The following is a 19,853-nucleotide window of genomic DNA, read 5'->3' as shown; positions in this document are numbered from 1 at the left end:
CGGGGACGAGCGCGGCGGGCGGGCGCCCTTTCTCGTACCGGAACCACGCGGAGCGTGTGCGGTTCTGAGCCCTACTTACGCTTTCAGGGGGTTGTGAATGACAGTCGCCATTTTGCTACAATGTAACAGAATATTGTGTCTCGGAGTTCTAAAGGTTCGCTCAGGGGAAGCGGCCAGCCAATCGGCACGCGCCGTGCCGGCCCGCCGCCCAATCGGGCGTCAGGGGCGGAGCCAGCGCGCTGCTAGTTATTAGGGGAGCTGTCAAAGCCCAGAGGTCGCTCCCTGCCTGTGGAGCGGGCGGCGAGCGGCCCTTAAAGGGGCAGCGCCCGCACGGGGCACGCGGCCGGGCGTCTCCTGCCAGCGGCCGCCCCCGGGGGAACCGCCCCGCCCGGCGCCCCCCCCCCGCCGGGCCGGCACCGCCGCCCGCCCGTCCCCCGGGAGCCGCCGGCGCTCGGCAGAGCCGCTTCCCCCCAGGAATTTCGCTCTCGCGTCGGGCGGCCGCGGCCCCGCGCCCTTACATAATGCCCGGCGGCACTGCCCGTCGCGCCCCGCCCCGTCCGCTCCCGGGACGGGACGGCCATGGCAGCGACAGACGGCGGTGGGGACGAGTCCCGGGAGCCCGCAGCCACCTGCCGCTACTCCGAGGGGCTCGCGAGGAGTTGTGGAGCGCGGCCGAGCGACCGAAGGAGCCTGCGGACGCGGAGGCAAATCGCCGGAGTGGATGCAGTTACACCGCGTGAAGCGGGCACGGTCCGAGCCAGGAGCTCTCGCCTCGCCCTGCGGCGGCGTCTCTCCGGAGGACTCCCTTCCCTTCGGGCACCTCTGTTCATCCAGAAACAACAACAACGCCTGCCTCTCCTCTCCTCGCATTCATATAACCAGAGGAAACTCAACTGCGGGCAGTTAAAGCATTCTCCCGTCACAAGAGCAAGATAGGCGCCTACAGAGCTAGCCAGACCCACAACTTAATGAAAGAATGGAAGTAAATGTTTGAGAGATGTTCAGATGTAACAGAGAAAACAGCAATTGCTGGGCTCATGGGATGAGCTTTGCAAGTGCAGAAAAACAAAATCTTTCCCAACTGTTTGTCAAAATAAAACTTTCTAATGCGTGGGCAGCAGAGAAAAGGATGAGAGATGGAGAACAGAGAGGTACAGAAATTATTACAAGCAGATAAGAAGGGGAAAAAGCAATGCATCACTTTCCCATTCATGCAGGATTCAGCAGGTTTGTCAGAAGTTAAGCCTTCCTTAGTGTGCCTTGGGTCCTCCCTTCCCAAAGCACCACCTGCTCCAGCTCCAAGGCCATCCTGCCCACTGTGTGCTCCCAGAGGGAACCATCTCCCCCATCCGAGCCATTTGGTTACAGGAGAAACAAGCTTCCTGTCAGCTGGAGAGTTGCCAGACTGCCGAGATGTATCCTAACCACGGTTCTGGGAAGCAATCTTTAAGAACGTTTCCATCATCGTATTACATTATATTATTTTGTCTGGTAGTGGTCCAGGTGACATTGACTGTAACTGCAGAAACCCCTGTTCAGTACTCACACTGTTCACAGGAAAAGCTAACCACAAACTGCCGAGTTCTCACAAGCACACGTTGCTGTACACTCTGCACAAAAATGAATGGGTCTGCATGCACCTGAACTGGTGACCCTCAACCAGTGACCTGAATCACACCCCACTGCCACAAAGATTTCTGGTTTGATGCACTGTTGTGCTATTCATCCAGTGACAAAAATGATCCAAAAGTTATCATTTACCCCCGGACGGCCAAATATCCAAGTGAGGGATAGCAACTCCTTTGCTTCATGTGACAAGAAAATCAGCCCAAAACCGCACAGTGCTGCAGAACTGGAGGCAGCATTGGGCTGCTGAGGGAAGGCACCAACATCCGGCTGTGCTCTAGGAAGTCCTGAGATACCCTAATACAAAATGGTGACGCTTTGAGAGAATTAAAACAAAACAAACCCGTTCGAGGTCATTTTCAGAAGTGTAACAAGGCCCTCTGACCCTTTTTGAACGGAGATAAAGGCCCATTCCTGCTCTGCAGGCACAGAGATCTCAGCACACTGCAGGGAGTGCGGCTTTCTCCTGCTCCTGCAACAGCCCTCCTTCCCTTGCTGCTCCTTCCACATGGGCACCAGGCCTATGTCAGCCACCAGCAGGCACAGCAGGCAGCGATAACCACCACAGTTACTGGCCAGGGAAGCGTCAGAGCTGCCCTGCTCAGAGGGGTCCCAGCAGGCTGAGTGCAGAGCAGCCACACCAGGGCCCATTTCTGCTCCACCTCTGCAGATGGAGACGTTCAATCTTGCTCACACCTAGCTGTCCTATAGCACATTTCATGGAGAACTAAACAGCATTTAGTTTACTGGTTTAGCTGTAAAGAAGGAACAGAGCACTGACTGACGGCACGCTCACAGAGACCTACGTAACTTATTCACTAATTTACTAGTTGAAAGTAAGACAGCTGTTACAAAATGTTATTAATAAAACAAACCATACCACAAAGAGCTGCATATTCACATACACACAGCACTCCATCATCAACTGATCATTCACAAACAAAGGTTTTAGATTCATTTGTCTTCTGGTTTTGGGCTTCCATAAGTCACTAATCAATACAGTTAATGCGGACCTAAACCACGCGTGAGCATCAGTTCAAGCCCCACACATCTGAAATACCTCACTTCCATACCCACTGAGTTCCAACTTCATGATTTTTACATTCCCATTTGACTTCTGATAGTTGATTCAAACCTACCAAAAACAGTCCAAGGAGGCTTCAAGGAAATATATGCACTGTAAAAACATTTAGCATTAAAGGAAGATAATATAGGTTTATTTTTAATAAATAGTTGCCAACTGCTTGAACAGCCAACTCTCACCATTAAAAATGGAAGGTAGATTTTGACATAACAAAGTAAAATCTCTGGCATTAGCATGATGCCTAAAGCACTCTGATCCCATGGGGCTGGAGCAAGCAGAGCTCCAGAAGGCACAATCCACATCCTCACCTCCTGGCACATAGAAACCAAGTAGGAGAAAAACAGGGTCCTTTCCACTGTGCTGGAAGTGTCACAGAGATCATTTTGCGACCATCCTGAACTATCCCTTCAAATGTTAATCCAAATACATTGCTACTTTCTGAGAGGGGTCAAAAACATTCCTGCTCAGCCCACAAAGCCTTATTTCAGCCGAGGAACCTTTCACTGTGAAAGTTTTACCCTCTGCTCATTGTCCTATTTTCCTTTGCTCCTATTGCTCCTATTTTCCCTTTTATCTTAAGTTTTCATGTAGAGTTGTTCTTTTCTGGAGGGAGACAAGGTTAGGCTCTTGCTTACACATTCCTCAACTCTTGTGAATTGGAAAGTGAAACAAACTAGATACTAACACTGAAAGCCACTAATCTAATTTTGCTATGCAGGGAAACAAAAGGAGCAGTTGGTAGTCTACCAGAAGCCACAGGGTTTTTTTTAGCTTTAATATTTCCAGATATGCCTAGTAATATACAACTGTGCTTTGCTCAAACTTATTCATATTCAAAGGACAGGATTCACAAAGATACAAGCACGATAGCATGCTCTGTGAGAGAAGACTTAATTTGTTACAGCAAAACAGGGCCCCACATCCACAGATATCCTGCAACAGATTCGAAGCCTTAACTCCCTTTTATTTATTTAAAGCTTTGCAGGCATCTCATACACTGGTTCTTGTCAGCCCTCCTCCTCCTTTTCTTTGATCTTTCCCAATAGTTGAGTTAGCTGAAAGAGGAGAGGACAGTATCAGGGTGTCAATGTTGCAGACTCAACAGCAGCCCTCTGCAGACACATCACCAGCAATCAGACACAGTCAGCATAACAAAGATACTACGGAGCTACGCAGCGTAAAAATCAGTGCCAATGATTCATTCCTTGTAACTTTGGCATTCTTAAAAGGTGGCCTCCAGTTTTGTTTTGTTTTTTCTTGCTTTCTTAAAAGCAAAATTCCCCTCCATAGCTACAGCAACAGCTTTTTGAAACCTCAGGGCTAGCTTCATTGCAGGCCTCATTCTGACTTCTCAAAGTTTTAATTCTGTGCTCTGTCTTCTTTCTCACAAGTACTGAGGACACACTATAATTATGATGGATCTTAGGTTTAACGCTTGGATCAAGCATAATGAATCACGGTGAAACTCTACCTGAGAAAAACAAAATGACAACTCACAAAAAAAAACAAATTGCCAGATTTATTCAAAGAGCATTAACTTGGAATTTAGCTCTTGATTGGAAGAGCTTCACCTTTACTTCATCACTGATGGGACACCTCAGAGAAAGGAATGAATATCTGACTGCGACTATCCGGTGACTGCACTGTGAAGGTTTTTTATATTTATTTAAACTGTAGGCAGAATTGAGCTGTGCAGACACAGCTTGAGAACAATAACCTGTTTTCTTTCAATATTTGGACTTATTTTGTTGTTTCTAAAATATATTTCAGATCTTACAGGGCTAAAGGAACAGTTACTATTAGAAGTCTGTTAAAACACGTTACTTTTGCAGCACATAAAGCAGTTACACTGAAAATTAAACTTAACCTGAAAACTTCTCACCATATAACATTTTTATTAGTATTTATCAGATATTTATTGTCAGTGTCTAACAAAACTTCCAGTGCTGTCAGCTCTTTTGCCATAGAAATACAGAAGAATTACTGTGTTGCAACTTTACTTTTTATTTCCTTCCCTTCTTTTTTGTTCCCTCACTTCCAAAAGAATTTGGGTACAAAAGGAAGACTGAAATCTTGCCACCATATAACTCAAAATATCTTTCTCTGTGTAAACGTTCAGGATAAAAAAAAATAAAACTTGATGTATTGGTGAAGGTGGAAAGGAAAACAATCCATGTAAACAGCAGTTTGGAATTAGCGAGGGGGTAAGAAGGCATTAAGCTCATTTTATTGCATTGATTGGCCAAACACCAGAGGAAGACAAATAAGAGGGAATAGGATGCTCGTGGTTTAGTTATCTTTTAAAATCTGCTAAACAGAAGAAGCTTTAAAAGTGTCCTGAAATTGTTTCTGTTTCCCATCCAACTTTATTTTGGTAGAGGAGGGAAACAACAGAAAGGCACTGACCGACCTGTTTAAATGCCAGTTTAGGTCAAGGCTGTCTTTAAAGCTGGCAGACTCTCGGAAATCTCAGTGGACACAAGGTGCTGGGATAACAGAACAGATCCTAGGAATTTATTAAAGTAATAGCAATTAAAGTCACAAAGCCATAGCAAAGCCAGTCCTGATTTTCCTGCTCCTAAGTCTCCTCAACAACTTGTACCCAGGGAGTTAATTTGATACATATTTCCCTAATCCAAACAGGCTCTCAGACCAGAAGTACCTCCTTCACAATTTTACTGATACTCCTACACAGAGATAGCTGTTTTGGTAAAATCTTGTATGCAGAAACAGCTTCACTAAGGGTGGAGAGCTATTTGTTGGGGGTGCAATGTTCTGTTGCTGTTTGGGGCGTGTTAAACAGGGGTGGAACATCTTTAGTGTCAATGACACCTGCTAACAGCGGGTCCCGCCTGCAACAGGAAGCTCTGCCTTGCAGCTCTTGCCCCATCCATTTCTGCAGGACATCTAAGCCAGTATGACAATTTTTCTACAAAAGCTCAGTCTTTTGCTAGAGGTGATAGGCCTTTGTTGATGCTGTTATGGTGCTGCCTCAACAGAGAGTAGCTAAGAATGTCAGATTATTATGAAATTCTAAGCAAAGAAAGTAGCTGATGGAATTGTATTTGGTGCAAAGCTCACATTTTTGCTACTACTGGTGCTGCTTGTTAGACTATTTCTAGGACTACCCTGTAGAGCCCTTGTGCAAGTCCAAGAAAGACTGTCTAGTGCAAGATTTCAACATTTACTTGTGTCTGTGTGTGCGTGTATGTATATATACATACAAGCCAGACTCTCATCCTCGTGTATATTGCATATATAGAACTACTAATTTCATCAGCATCACTGCTTCTGATTTATATCAATACCTACAAACATAAGCTTAGACAAGCTTCACCCCAAAAGTCATAGTTAATAGCAGTTACCAGTGAGCTCAAGTAGGCTGTAGAGTCTCAAGCCTGTTACCTGGTATGCCACTACATTGCTACAAGTAGTACTCACACATATAATATTATTTACTCTATCTCCTGATCTCAGGCAGGCAGGATAGAAAGGATTGCTACCCAAGTTTGGGGAGTCAAACAGAAATCTAAGCACATCATCACACGAAGCTCACAAAGCCAGCTGTGCCACATGCAGAAAATCCAAGCGCCATGCCTTGCTATTTCTTCCACAATCTTTTTTTGTTTTAAAGGCCAACCAGCTAAGGGCATCCCAGCACCTAATTCTGAAAAAACACTGGCACCTTCAACATCAGAAAAAAAGAGAGAAGCCATCAGACATATCTGAAGGTACCTCAAAGACACCTCATAACGTTTAGACTGCTTGGTATCTATCTTTTTTGAGAGTAATTAAGCACTACAGTTTTTAAACAGAGCAGAACTTTGTGGAATTAGAAATAAGACTGGTCACCTACTAAGGACAGTGTCTTCCATGTGCTGAATTCTGCACTTAATTGAAAAACCCAAAGGGTTTGTCCATCTCACACACAGCAAAATGCTCCCTCCCATCTGGCGTGTACAGCTAAAGCCTTCATGAAATATGATCTAAAGGCATTAGAACAATTCTCTTAGAGTAAAAACATTTACAAGGAACAATATTACAGCTGCTGCTGCAATGCTCCAGCTTGCACAAAGTAGAATACTTTACTAAATTATTTTCTTAGGGGAGATTCTCCCTGTCTGGCTCCTGCAGGCATCAGCATCTTGCTACCTAACACAAGCAATGGGAATTCAGCTTCCAGGAACTAAGTGAAGCCAACGGCCACAGAATAGAGCCCCAGGACTGATTCTTACCTTATGTACAATCCCTTCAGAAATGGTATTAGCAAATACAACTACCCTTCATTCTTTGCCATTCCCCTTTGGCCCTGCAATAGCTTCTTACTCTCTCCTAGCCACTGGCTAATTCTTCTCTGAGCTCTTTTTATTAAAGCATTTTCTCTCTCCACATAGCAATATTTTTTTTTTTTTAGCAATCATAATCATCCACTCTAGTCATCCTTCTAGACAGAGCCATTGGCAAAATCCCTTTAGGGAGAAGGAGAAAGACAGCACAGAATGGTCTGAAATACACTTGCATTCGTTGTGGGTGAGAGGTGCTTATTGCTTAAGATCACTCTCGTATCAGACAAGCGATGGATTTCCTTACTCTATTTATACACTTGGAATAATTCAGTAGCTAACGCTTTTCCCAGCTAAATAAATGCCCACCTCCTGAAATGGATTCAAACTTCTGGAGCACTGAGGTTACACAACAAGGGTCAGTGTGCAAAGCACGGTGCCAGAGACATGCAGCTGTTTCCCTCACTCACATTCCCTCCTTCTGATTATTGAACATGAGAATCCCACTTGTATTCCAGATACAAACGTAAGCATGTTATATTCCAAAGCTGGGCGCTATCCCAGGCTGGAGAGCTGTGGACATTCAAACCTGCCCCACTTGTTAGCATAGCACCAAGAATGCTAGGGGAATAGGCATTCATTTTGCGATTACAGCATATTTTAATTCCACCCCAGCCCATTCCCAAAGATATAGACTCTAGCCCACTGTAAAAGTTTTGTTGCCAGGCTGCGTCTTTACACAGGCACACTAACTCCTCTGCTTAAAGGCTCATGGAATATCTACGTGGTTTTCAGAAAAGTCATAACAAGAAAACCAGGCCTTGTTTCAGCAAGAAACTGCCACATTTGTCTGCACAGTCACTGAGATTTTTCATTTGCTAAAGGGGAGCATTGCTATTAAATACCTTGCAGGAAAAAAAAAAAAAAAACCAACTAGGAAGAGAAGCAACACAAACAGCATCCTGATAAAGCTGTGGACGTCCCTGTTCATTGCAGAGGATGACATTTGATGTCATTTCCAACTCAAAACAATTATATGATTCTAAGTATCAGATAATGTTGGGATGAAACAGGAATAGAGATTTAGGAAGTAATGGTTGATAAAATTTATTTAGCAGAGTAAGAGCATATAGCCAGTGTGGAGTCACTAGAACTAGGAGCACATAACTATAGGACACCCCTAAAAACCAGAATGAAGTATTTGTATGTGCTGCAATACAGCTGCACAAGCCAAGATGAACACAGTGTAAATTCTACCCAGGTCCCTATATCTGGTGCTGTGTATCAGGTAGCCTGGGGAGTCATTGCTTTGACGGACCTAGTTTTAGTCTCCCTAATGTTGAATGTTTAGGCTATAGACTTTAAAAACAAACAAACAAACAAAACCTCTGCCACTCAGATTCTGTTCCCATTTGAAATACATAATTCTAACCTTAAGGCTTGGTTCTGCCAAGTTTGGCTTCAAGAGGAAGAAGCGTTGGCCAATGCTGTCACAATCAAAGCAGCTCATACTGCCATTCAGATTTGTTCTGCGTATGCAGCAGTGTGAAGTAAAGCAGAATCTCATCCACGTGGAAGTTTTTGAAATGCATACACATCACGCTTGAAATATTCTGTGCAAAGTCAGCCCAGAGAGAAACTGGTGCCGTCCAAAGCCAAGGTGTAGATCTAGAAGTTCGGATCCCCAAAAGAATTGGCATTTATGCTGCAAAGCACAATATCTGGCATTTATAATTATGAAAGCACGGCCTGAATGAAAAAAATATTGAAAGAAACCAGCTAATAGCAAGGTGCACGTACTTCTGCTACTATCACGTAACAGTTGCTCGACCCGCCTGCCGCCTCCCAGCCGCGCCCCAAGCGGGCGAGCAGCACCAAAGCGGAGAACGAGATCCCCGGGGAAGCCCCGGCCCGCCCCGCGGACGCGCTCACCTGGGCGGGCGGCGAACTGAGCCCGGCACTGCGGCGCCCCCTGGCGGCGACCCGCGGAGCCCTTCGCTGTGAGACGCTTCCACGGCAGCCCCGGCACAACAAAGCGCCCTTCCAACTGCCGCAGGTACACCGTGCTCCGGCATACACAGGCAAAGCGATTACTTCGCGTTCGCCTGTTTATAAACAAGTTTCTTTATGCAATAATGCACACGCACTCTCAGGAAACGTTCCCCCGCGGTTGAACGTTACCTTCCTTAAGCTACGTGACACGGGCACACCGGGATCCTAAACAGCATCGTCAGCACTGCCAGCTCTACAGCTGCATAAGCTTCCTACTACTCAGTTCTTGAATTAGAAGCTTTCTTCCTTAGACAAGTCTGTGGCATTCAGGCTTGCTTTGGATTTGTTTTGTTTTTAAAGGGGGCAGGAGAGTGGAAGCAGAGCATAAAGTGCTTTTGAACGTTCTGGAAACAAGCACTCTAAGCATTTTCAACAGCAAGGGCAATCAAGATGTCTTAAAAGAAAATGTAACAGCAAGTTCGAGTGACTGTATGCCTGCATGGCTTTGAAATTCAGAACTCTGTGAATGAGGCAATGCATGTTTGCCTTTGCAAAGTTTCTGTGGAAAAAAAGTCACCCCCAGCTGCATACTAAGTTACAGAAAAGCACCAGCAGAAACCTGTTGGGATGCAGCAACCAGATTCCTCAGGAGTCCAGCTGATTTTGCAGTAATGGTTGCTCAGCCAGAAATCATTTCACCAGGTGGCAGGAAGGGCCAGCACTGTTTGGCTTTTCCTTCTCTTACTGTGCCATGGAACCAGGGCAGAGAGAGGGGAAAAGGCACTCAGCTCTGCAACTGAAAGTTACATTATAATGCAAGCCCCACAAAGGAGCTGAATTACAACTCCGAAGAAAACCTTTAGTCTGGCTTCTTCTACTTTTTGAGGGCTTGAACTTGCAACCCCACTACTACTGTGTTTTTAAATATCATACACGTACGTGCATTCAGTGCATTGTACCCACATCCAGCTGTGATGGACTGCTGTGTGCCATCCTGCTTTTCCAAGAGCACTGGATCCGTGGCTCTGTGCAAGGACAGAGAGGTTACATCCCAGGACTTTTATTTTGACCATTCTTCGTACACATGCAAACACACACAAACACGCAAACACGCACAGTCCCTCTGCGGCACTTGGGCATGCACATGCAGGCATGAACACAGACCTACCGAGACTCATTTAACCTTTGAAGTCAGATTGGAAGCCTTGGGACAATGTCAAAATTACATCCAAAAGCAACTTTAAAATAATGCTATATACACAGCATTCTTTGTCTGTCTGCTCAATTTGCTTTATTAGTGTAGAGATGCTTCCTGAAAGCCAATTTTTGAAGCGTTTTATCTGCTTTTGCTCTGCTCACTTGAAATCATAGTTCTGTTTGCAGGATTTTAATTATTCATGCAGCAGCCAACTTGGAATTTATAGGGATGATGATGATGCTTCAGGTGAAGAACAAAACAGAAGGATCAGAGGAACACCTACATAGAGGAATGCTTTCATGCCAAAATTTTTAGTCAGGAAAAAAAAAAAATGAGGTGAAAGATGAGAAAACACTCAAGAAGTTCAGTATTTCTTTGCCATACGATGATTCTTCAAGGAAGTACCTGAGGTCAGATTTACTGTGTGTGAGACTTGTTAATCACAGCCTATAGAGCCAAAGAAGTGCATGAGACATTTACCTAAAGTCTTACATCACAAAGAAGCCACTTACAGTATTTAAACATTTGCTTCATAATGATGAGAATGAGTCATTAGGCAGTTTGTTACACTCAAAAGAAGCCAAAAATCAACAATACCAGCCAATGGAAACCCTTGATAAACCTAAACTTTGGATTTCAGTATCAGATATTTCCTGTTCCAAGAGCACATGCATTATGGCATGGTTTCCATCTGTCAAAATTAAGGTAGGTTTCAAGCTTATTATGGATAGGTCTTTCCTTAGAGCTAGAAAAAAAAAATAATATCAGACTACAAAAATATTTTCCTCTGAGGACAAAGGATAAACATAACACTGTCTCCAGAAGAAAGTCTTTAGCAGCCTCAACATCTCAAAGCCTTCCACTTAGCCCAATTTTTGCTGAAGTGGAAAGAGCTCGAAGGATTGCCCTGTGAAAAGGATGCAGTAGTGAAAAGATTTGTCACCAGCATTTTGTGAATGCACCTGGCGTTACTCTTAAACATTTTGTAATTTGGGCAGGACAGTAATGCTGTCACACACATACAGAGCAGACTGCCATTCTTCCACTCAACCCACCAACCCATCACACCACAAATGAGTGACAGAGTACAATTAAATAGCCTGAAAAAAAGAAATCAGCAGCAGTAACTAATCCAGGCTGTTGTTCACAAACAGTGCACACAAAGAGCCTCCTACAGGAAAGAAGGTACTGTGGCAGGCAGAAACAAAATGCAGTGGAAAAGCCAAATAAGCAGTCTTATAATTTGTTCATTAACATCAGGAACATTAAAGGGCACAGCCAAGTTACTACACCCCAAATAACAAGACTGCACTTGAGTCATTCTTCGGATTAACTCAGGTAGTCACATCACACATCTGACCCATCATACTTCTAAATAACAAAAAACTGTAACATACAATAAGTAACAAACGTATTGTTTTGATATCTGGAGTCAATGGCTTTGTATTGACTCAGCAAGATGATCCAGAAGAGGTGCACTTTGCATCCCTCTCAGGAAATTCCAAAGTTCTTGGGTAAGGAACTTTTAAATGCCTTTCCAGGGTTTAGCACCTAATCTAAATTCCATAAAAATAACTCTACAGACTTAAATAGGCTTTGCATCAGATCTGCCAGGGTGTGTCTTTACACTCCACGGCCAGTCTTGCCTACCTGCTGGCTACACCATGACGCAGTAAATCTGGAACTGTCCGCAGCTCATTTGCGTTGGACCAAATTACCACAGCAAACTGTGCAAGCCAAGCGCCGTGCTTAAGGTAAGTTCTACAGGTGAACAAAACTACATGCAGCTCAGTACAAGAAAGGAGCTGCTGGGCCATCAAACAGGATTTATTGCCTCAGGCACTGCTCCATGCCAGTACAGCAGTATTGCTGCTAGTGCTGGAGCCAGAGCAGTTGGTGCTGACTTGCAGCCCCTCAACTGGTGCCATCATGCCAAAGCTTTCACACAAGCCCAGCATAAATGCTGGTCACAAATCTGAACATAGGAAATGAAGGAGGAAACAGATGGGTTTATAAACCAATAATGTCAATAATGTTTTACAAAGTACTAAGGAGGCAACTTTGTATTGGAACATCTATGAGTTCATTCACCCTAACGAGTAAGATACATCTAATATGTTAAAGCTAGAACAGCTTAGATAAGACAATCTCTTTATGGCATTGCTTATATCCTCAGATTATATCTACTATAACACAACTAATAGGACCTATCTGTGGCACACATTCACCGAGCATTTGGAGATCAGTGTTTCTTCTATGCTGCACTTTTTTGTATTGCAGCTCAACACAGGCCAGCAGCAGCACAGACCCCAGATTCCACAGCAATAGCTAAGCCTGAATAAATTATTTTTAACTGCAAGTCCCAAGCTCTTGCCCTCATTAGGCACAGCCACATCCTTTGTGGCTGTGCTGCATACAAAACTTTTAATAACATCATTTCCAGTTCCTGTAGCACTGCTTGTAACAACCAGCAACAGCGAGAAAGAAATCAGGGCCACTTAATAACCTCTTTCCCGTGAAACTCTTTCATTGCATCAAACCATCTTGCACTAATTCAGAAAGGCTGTACCCATTTAATATCAGACATCACATTTCTAGGGTATTCCACATCATTTCATCAGCAGTAGAATTGGGAATTTAGAAGCAATGGATTTTTTCCTGTGCTCTGCCCTAAAGCAAGGTCCCACCAAATGAAAGGACATCATAAGTTAAGTTTTCAAGAAGATCTCTGTGAGAGTTTCCAGTCAACTCACAGAAGCTTGTTGGGAACTGCACATTATAACTCCCACACAACTCAACTCAGCAGGAGCCATCTTTGCCCTTTTTAGTTTTGGAGGTTTTCAGCAATTTTTAGAAGACGATCTCTACAGGTCGGCAGCACTTCTCTGTTGGACACAGCGTATAAGCAGACCTACACACTGCATGAGGACATTCATTTGCTATTTTAATTTTATCCAGAAACAACTGGGGCAGTTCTACTTAGCTGACTTACCATCATACAATACTTCCTCCCCTTTAAGTTACTTTTTTTCCTCAGAAATTCTCCTAGACCTTGACCTTACATACACACACCATCTGTATTTTTCTTTTCTTTCAGATCTGGTATTCTGAACTGAAGTGACAAGATATGCTCAGTATTGAAGGTGAGGATGCTCTACCAGATGATATAACAGTAATGTCTGTTAGCTTTACAAAAGTGGGCACAGTTTTTTAAGAAAGCAGGTAAATGCTGAGTCACCCTGCACCCAGTTACTATCCAGGCAGGGAAGGAAAAAAAAGAACCAAACAATTACATCTTGCTGGTTAATTAATACAGCTTAAGCCACACGGTCTGGTAGCCTCTTAAAGCCTGTGGAAGCTCTCCACCATTTTATACAGAGTGCCCTGTCATCCTTGTTTCCCACAAGGTTGGAGTAGACAACTTGCACTGCTCTACAGCCAGTTACTTTGGCTATTCCTTCCTTGCGTCCCACAGAGCTTTCCAGCTCTCAATTAGAAAATGCTTTGCTCAGGGAAATGATAGCTCAACCAAGCCTATAAAACATCATCTATATCCTACCTCCTCTTTCAGTTTCTATCCAATTAAGCTGAGAGCTGAAGTTCCTTGATTGTTTTGTTGGCTTGCTTTGGGTTGGTCTTTTTTGTGGCTTCTTTGGAATTTAAAGTGATAAATAACATCTTGTATGTGGAACAATTACTGCTTCAGTTCCACAAAGCAGACATGCAGTTTCAGTTGCCTTTAGATTTTTGAAGACCTTCTTACAAAATACTGCTAAGAATAAGAAATTATCCCAATATGCAGTTTAGTACACTGATTTATCAAATATTTGTCCCTAGAAATAATTTGTTGTTACATGTCTTGGTCTACAATGCCTTTTTATTACAAGTTTTTCCACAGGCACAGTAGAGGTGACAGAGGCACAGCGAGTTGTGCTTTTTTAGTTTATAGATACGGGACAGACCGCACACTGCCATTCCCAGGGACAGTCTTCTGCAGTGGGCATATTCATTGAGATCTACAGGCTGATGCTCACAGCAGTAATTAGGACTGACTACAGTTCATTGCTCCTAGCTCCTATGCAGTGTTCACAAGAGAAACAGTCTGCAGATCAGGAAAGGTTCCACAAAGCAGAGTGCCTACGGAACTTCATGAGACTCGAAGCAACACGGAAGTCAGACACCAATGTATACATGCAGTTAGGATGACCAAAGGCACAGCAATCTAAGAATGAAAGTAGAAGTATCCAGAACATTAAAAAGCATATAAATAGTAAACAAGTCATGAGTAGAAGTTTTATACTACCATTATGAGACTAAGATCTACAGATCAATCTTTACCTCCCTCCAAACCCTTTTCCCTGCCACCAAACAAATCAAAGAACCCACGGATACCTTCTACAAAATGTTCTGATGTATAGATACAGAAATTGCTTACCTGTGGTCACCCTCCCTCCTCCCACCTGTCTTCCTTCAGGATGTACTCCTGAAGGACCTCAAAAGAAGCTTCTCTTGATACTTTACATGTGAGAAACAGGAAGCCTCCCACACTAATCTGCATACACTGCACTGAGCTTCCTCCTTCTGCCCTATTCCCCTTGAGGACTGCATGCAGGAATTCTTACTCAATAAAACTCTCATTACCCATTATTAGCTTTTCTTTAAAAAAGGCAACTTGAAGCAAAAAATTCTGCTACGTGTCTTCAAAAACAAGAGAACTGAGGTGGAGTAAGAGACAAAGCAAGTACATCTTGCATCATTCAAACAGTACTTTTACAAGATGGTACATCTTGCGTGGAATGTATTTAAGATAATTGAGCTAGCTCATGCTCCAAGACAGCACTGTTCATTTACTGCGCATTTCTAAGAACCACACTCACACGATTATAATGCTTCCTGTACACAAGTCTTACAAATTACCTTCCTTTGGATGTGAGCAGGATATAGACTCTGAGAAATGAAGTGTTAGCACCCTTGTGACACCACGTTTTTAGTTAAGTTGCTATCAACTTCAAAGATTAAGCATTGCTTTCTGAATGTGAAGCAGGTTTCCACATCAACATTTTTGCAGAAGGGTTTTTTCCTGCATTATCATGGTGTCTACATCTGCCCAAAGCCTGCCTATTTAAAAATTTTTTTTAAATCCACTAAAAGGATGATTCCTGTGGTTTGTGTCACCAGTTTTTCCTTCAGTGGGAAATCAGCTGTCAGAGACCTGACATCCACTATCGATGCGTAAAGCAAAACAGTTCACATCTCTTTGTGCAGTGTTACAATCTCATGTCCAAAGCAGACAAGGGAGAAAATGGAGCAGCACACAAGATTTTGACTCCCCCCTATGCACTCCCCCCCCCCCCCCCCCCAAAAAAAAAGAAAATGCTTTCTTGCAAATTCTGACAAGTTCTTTTAACTGATTTTTTTAAATACAAAGCTAAAAATCAGTCTTGTAACTGCAAGCACTTTGTGTATTAGATAGCCATGAACTGAACAAATGAGCCTGGAAGAAAAATGAAAAAGTTGTTAGCTGCTACCACTCTAAAAATGGTATTATTTATACCATGAATGTAACCTTCCAACACTGACTCCTAATTTGTCCCCTACAGATATGCAGGACAGCAGTATTCAAGAGAGGTTTCTTCAAAGACCAGACTGTCAGAATATGATACTCTACAACATCTCCACAAGGAATAAAAGGTTCAGTGCCAGTTGTGTGTTCCAGCAGTGTAAAATTTTGTTACCATCTTTACCTGCTTGACAAGTGATTTTACCATCTGCAAATGTGATCTTTCACCAAAACTACATTTTCAAACAAACAAACCACAAATTATTAACAAAGAGGCCAGTTATTGTTTTGAACTGACAAACCTACATCACCAGAGGAAACAAGGCAGAGCAGGCACTTCTGCCCTGAAACCCAGATCCTAGGTCTTCAAAATAGTATTCTCTCTATGCATACAAAAAAAGGGTGGTGTGGAATTCTTGATTTTGTAGATTGAGATACATTCACATGTGCATACATATATAATTTACACACACCTCCATCTCCTGCAGAAGAGGTAAACGTTGCTACATCATTTAATAATTCTTGAATTGCACCCACAAAGAACAATGACAGACATCAAAGAACAGCAAGGGACATTTTAAGATATTAGGTAACTGATCAAAATGCAGATAAACTATATTTAAGACATTTAGCTAAAACATCAGAAGTGGTCAAAAGGACTTTACAGATATCTAACACTTTGCTATCTGAGAGACAGCATACTATTCTGAAAGAAAAACAGCACTAAAGCACAGTTATTTCTGCAACACAGACTGATAAAAACTGGCTGACACACAGAAGCCTGTGTTACATCACAAGAAGAGTAAGTCTGAACCAAAAGAGCAAAGTAAATCTTTCTTTTGTCCAGGGAGAAAGAGTTTTTTTTTTTTAACATCACTTTAGAACCAGAGTCAACAGGAGCAACTTGAAGACATACACAGTAACATGCATGATATTTAACACCAGTGTCTTAATTACAGCTTAGCTTCCTAGGGAGATCTCAAACAAATCTACATGTGCATAACAAAATGAGCAACCATCATAGTAGAGACACTTATCTTTTGAATTCCTAAACTTAGACTTATTTTCACCCTAAAAATGAATCGGGTAGAAATACCATTCCGATCACTTGACTTTGACTAAGCAAAACAGTACCAATTTGTTGGTATTAGCAGTGTAACAGCAAAGGGACCAGCACAATAGGAGGATGTTACAAAAGAAAAAGTTCCCACCTGTCTCTTGAAGATCAAGGCTCACAATAGAAACTCCATAAGAGAGGGATCTCCAACCAGAGATCCTCCCCCAGTGGCACTCAGCCCTTAAATGGGGTCTAAGAGAGGCGCAGCCAGGCTCCACTCCTGCTGGTCACACAGCTGAACTGCCTTCACCTGTGCTCCCAGGGCTGGCTGGCTCCTTTCCCCAGGTGCTCAATCAGTGGTTCAGGCCATGACTCAGCAATTCCCATACAAGTGGCTTTCCATAAAACTTTTTCCATAATACTGTAGACCATGCTCATCCTGCAAAAACAGCTTTCATACATAAGTACAGCATACCATACCATTTACCTTGCATTCTTGAGTTCTAATACCCATAGAAGTGACAGCAGTAAATCCTTGCACATGATGAAGTCTCCCTGAAACCATTCCTTTAGAGGTCAAATAGAATTGGGGCAGGTATTTTGCTGTTGGTTTTTCTTCCTCCCACCTTCTCTGAGCAGCAGCAGTAGCGCAGCTCTGCCCTGGGCTGAGCAGACACGCAAGTGATCTGCAGCTGCTGATGTAGCAAACAGCCCATTCACTTGTGCTTCTCACAGGAGAAAGAGAAAGGTGACAAGTGAAGATGGCATCTCAGAAATGGGCCTTTGCCAAAGAACATCTCCTGGAACATAGTTCCCATGATGTAGGCCAGCATAATACCATAGCTCAATTTCTGCCAACATAAATTGTTGGTAACTACTTATGCTTGCATAACTATAATAAAATCACCTTGTTAAGCCAAATTCATGAAGTCCCTTCACAAAATTAATCAAAAGTATGAATAGAACCTAAGTGTCTTTCAGTTCAACACTCCCAAGCACTTAGGTAATTCAAAAGTAGGACCTGATTATAAGTTTTACATAAAGTAGCATTATGACTTTTTATTCTCTTTAACCCTGCAGGAAAAACAAAAACAAACACAAAAACAAAGCTAAACTCATTAATCAACAGAATTCTCAACTCAGGAAAGCATATCCGAACATTTCCAACAGCACCAAAGAGAAGGCAAGGTCTGATCAAAGTCTGCTAAGAATACCAGAAAGAAAAACACTGCAGATAGTCTCAGAGTGTAGTCCGAACATGTATCAACTGGTAACTTAAAAAACAACCACATATACAGGTGTGAAATACTAAGAGCTGATAGGCAAAGTTACCAGGAATTGCTCATTGGCATAGAAATACTCCTAGCCATACTAACAGCCAAAGTATTGTATTAAAAATAAATAAATAAATAACCAGAAATAAGCACTCTTATTTAATTCAATGACAGACTGTGAAAGTCCACTTTCATTTGTCAATTTTTCAAGTTTTTTCACAACCTTTAGAGGAGACAAAGCTGATACCTCGGGAGAAAACTTCACCTTCTCACGCAGAGAGAACTCAAGTAATCAAATATGTAGCATCAGTACCCCTGGACCTTAAGAGTTATAAATACAAATAAATACACCCTAAGCAGCATTGCAAAGAGGCTTCCTGGTGTATTTTTGCTTCTTAAATTGATTTTTATAGAAATTCAATACTTGCTACAAAAGAGATCTTAACAAAATACCCTTCAGAGCTGAGAGACAGCAGTTTTGCCTAAGTGCACTGCTGCTCTCTGGTGGGCCTCATCAGATCTTCTTCCTTATTAGTACGCCACCAAGCAGACCCTGGTGGAGCTGCACCTCAAAGATCATCAGGACTGCTTTGGGAGCTTGAAATTCAAAAATAAATGCAGCAAGCTATTGGTACTTACAGAAACAATAATAATTCATCACCTTAAAATCCTTGAATGGTGCAGCAGTTTGTTCCTTCCTCCATGACCTGATGCAGGAGATCCCAAAAATGATTTTCAGCACCAACAGCAGAGCGTCCTGTGGGACAACAAAATATTCTGAGAACCAAAACAAAAGTCAAGCGGTAACTTTTATAAGCAAAAACGTCTAAAGCTCTGCATGGTGTCACTGCAGGGCTACTGCAGCTCCTAAGGTATGAAGCATATGTAGTGCCTTCTAAGGTATGAAGCATATATATGAAGTCACATAGGATCTTTTTCACTGGAATTAAATTAAGGCTAAGTCGTGCTGTCAGACACACTCCTGCTTCTGATTTCACTTTACAAGCAGATCATGGGGCCATGTGCATATTCCAGTTACTGAAGCTTACTGAGTTGCTTTGTGTAAGTAAAGTTCTCACTGGCAGAAAGCACAGGATTTAGTGCGCAATAAGTGTGAGGTAAAACATACAGCTTAATCCTCAGCACAGAGTTTGCATACAGTAATTACAGTTTTCAGGTGTACCAAAATGCACACAGGTTCAGGTACTGCAGCTCAGCTGAGCAGCAGCACGCTGGCCTGCAATAAGCCTAACCCAGCATCTGAAGCACAAATCCCTGCGTGATTAGCAAAGCGCGCTTGTTTTCTTTTGGCTGTTGCTGTGTTTTGTTTTTTAAATATATATAATAATATTCTAATGCAATTCACAATTATATTTCAAATTTTACTAGCAAATAAACTAAGTATAGCCCTACATGCATGTGTTTAATGGACTACCCAGAAAATACAACCACAGCAAATGAGGGACAGAACTTGAGGGCAGGCTGCATTCTGCAGTTCAGTCCAAGATCTGGCCTGAGAAGAACAGCACTCAATGGCAACCAGCCCAAGCTCAGCCAACTACATCCATCCAAAATAGATATAACTGAACATGCAGCAGTTCTCAAACTGAAATTCCCCTCATCCTTTTCAGTCATTGAGCTTCATGGAAGTTAACGCTGTTGGACCATCATAAATGCAACTCTTATATACCTGAGTACAGCCTACAACACCCTCAGAACTAGGAAATCCTTAATAGTGTGCCCAGGTTTTAGGAACACAGTTCAAGGGAACCTTGTGTA

The 19,853-nt window shown here is 42.8% G+C and overlaps 1 protein-coding gene across 9 annotated transcripts in view; it reads right to left on the bottom strand.

Annotated features, from left to right (window-relative positions):
• Nucleotides 1-18,755, bottom strand: part of DPF3 (double PHD fingers 3) — a 187,546-nt gene extending 168,791 nt beyond the window's left edge. For 7 of the 9 annotated variants that reach the window (XR_007377505.1, XR_007377504.1, XR_007377507.1 and 4 more), the window contains exon 1: nucleotides 80-111. Coding sequence is in view for 3 of the 9 variants with exons in the window: in XM_048947369.1 (XP_048803326.1) it covers nucleotides 80-111 (32 nt within the window). In the remaining 6 variants the exon portion in view is untranslated. Of the gene's footprint in view, nucleotides 1-79; nucleotides 112-16,954; nucleotides 17,001-18,735 lie in introns of those variants that run through there. The other 2 variants (XM_048947377.1, XM_048947374.1) reach the window with 2 other exon arrangements.
• Nucleotides 18,756-19,853: the final 1,098 nt, after the last annotated feature.

This window comes from Lagopus muta, chromosome 6 (assembly GCF_023343835.1).
Source record: "Lagopus muta isolate bLagMut1 chromosome 6, bLagMut1 primary, whole genome shotgun sequence".
In the NCBI taxonomy this organism is placed as follows: domain Eukaryota; kingdom Metazoa; phylum Chordata; class Aves; order Galliformes; family Phasianidae; genus Lagopus; species Lagopus muta.
Note: the sequence above shows the minus strand (reverse complement) of the source record. Positions and strands in the feature narration are given on the sequence as shown.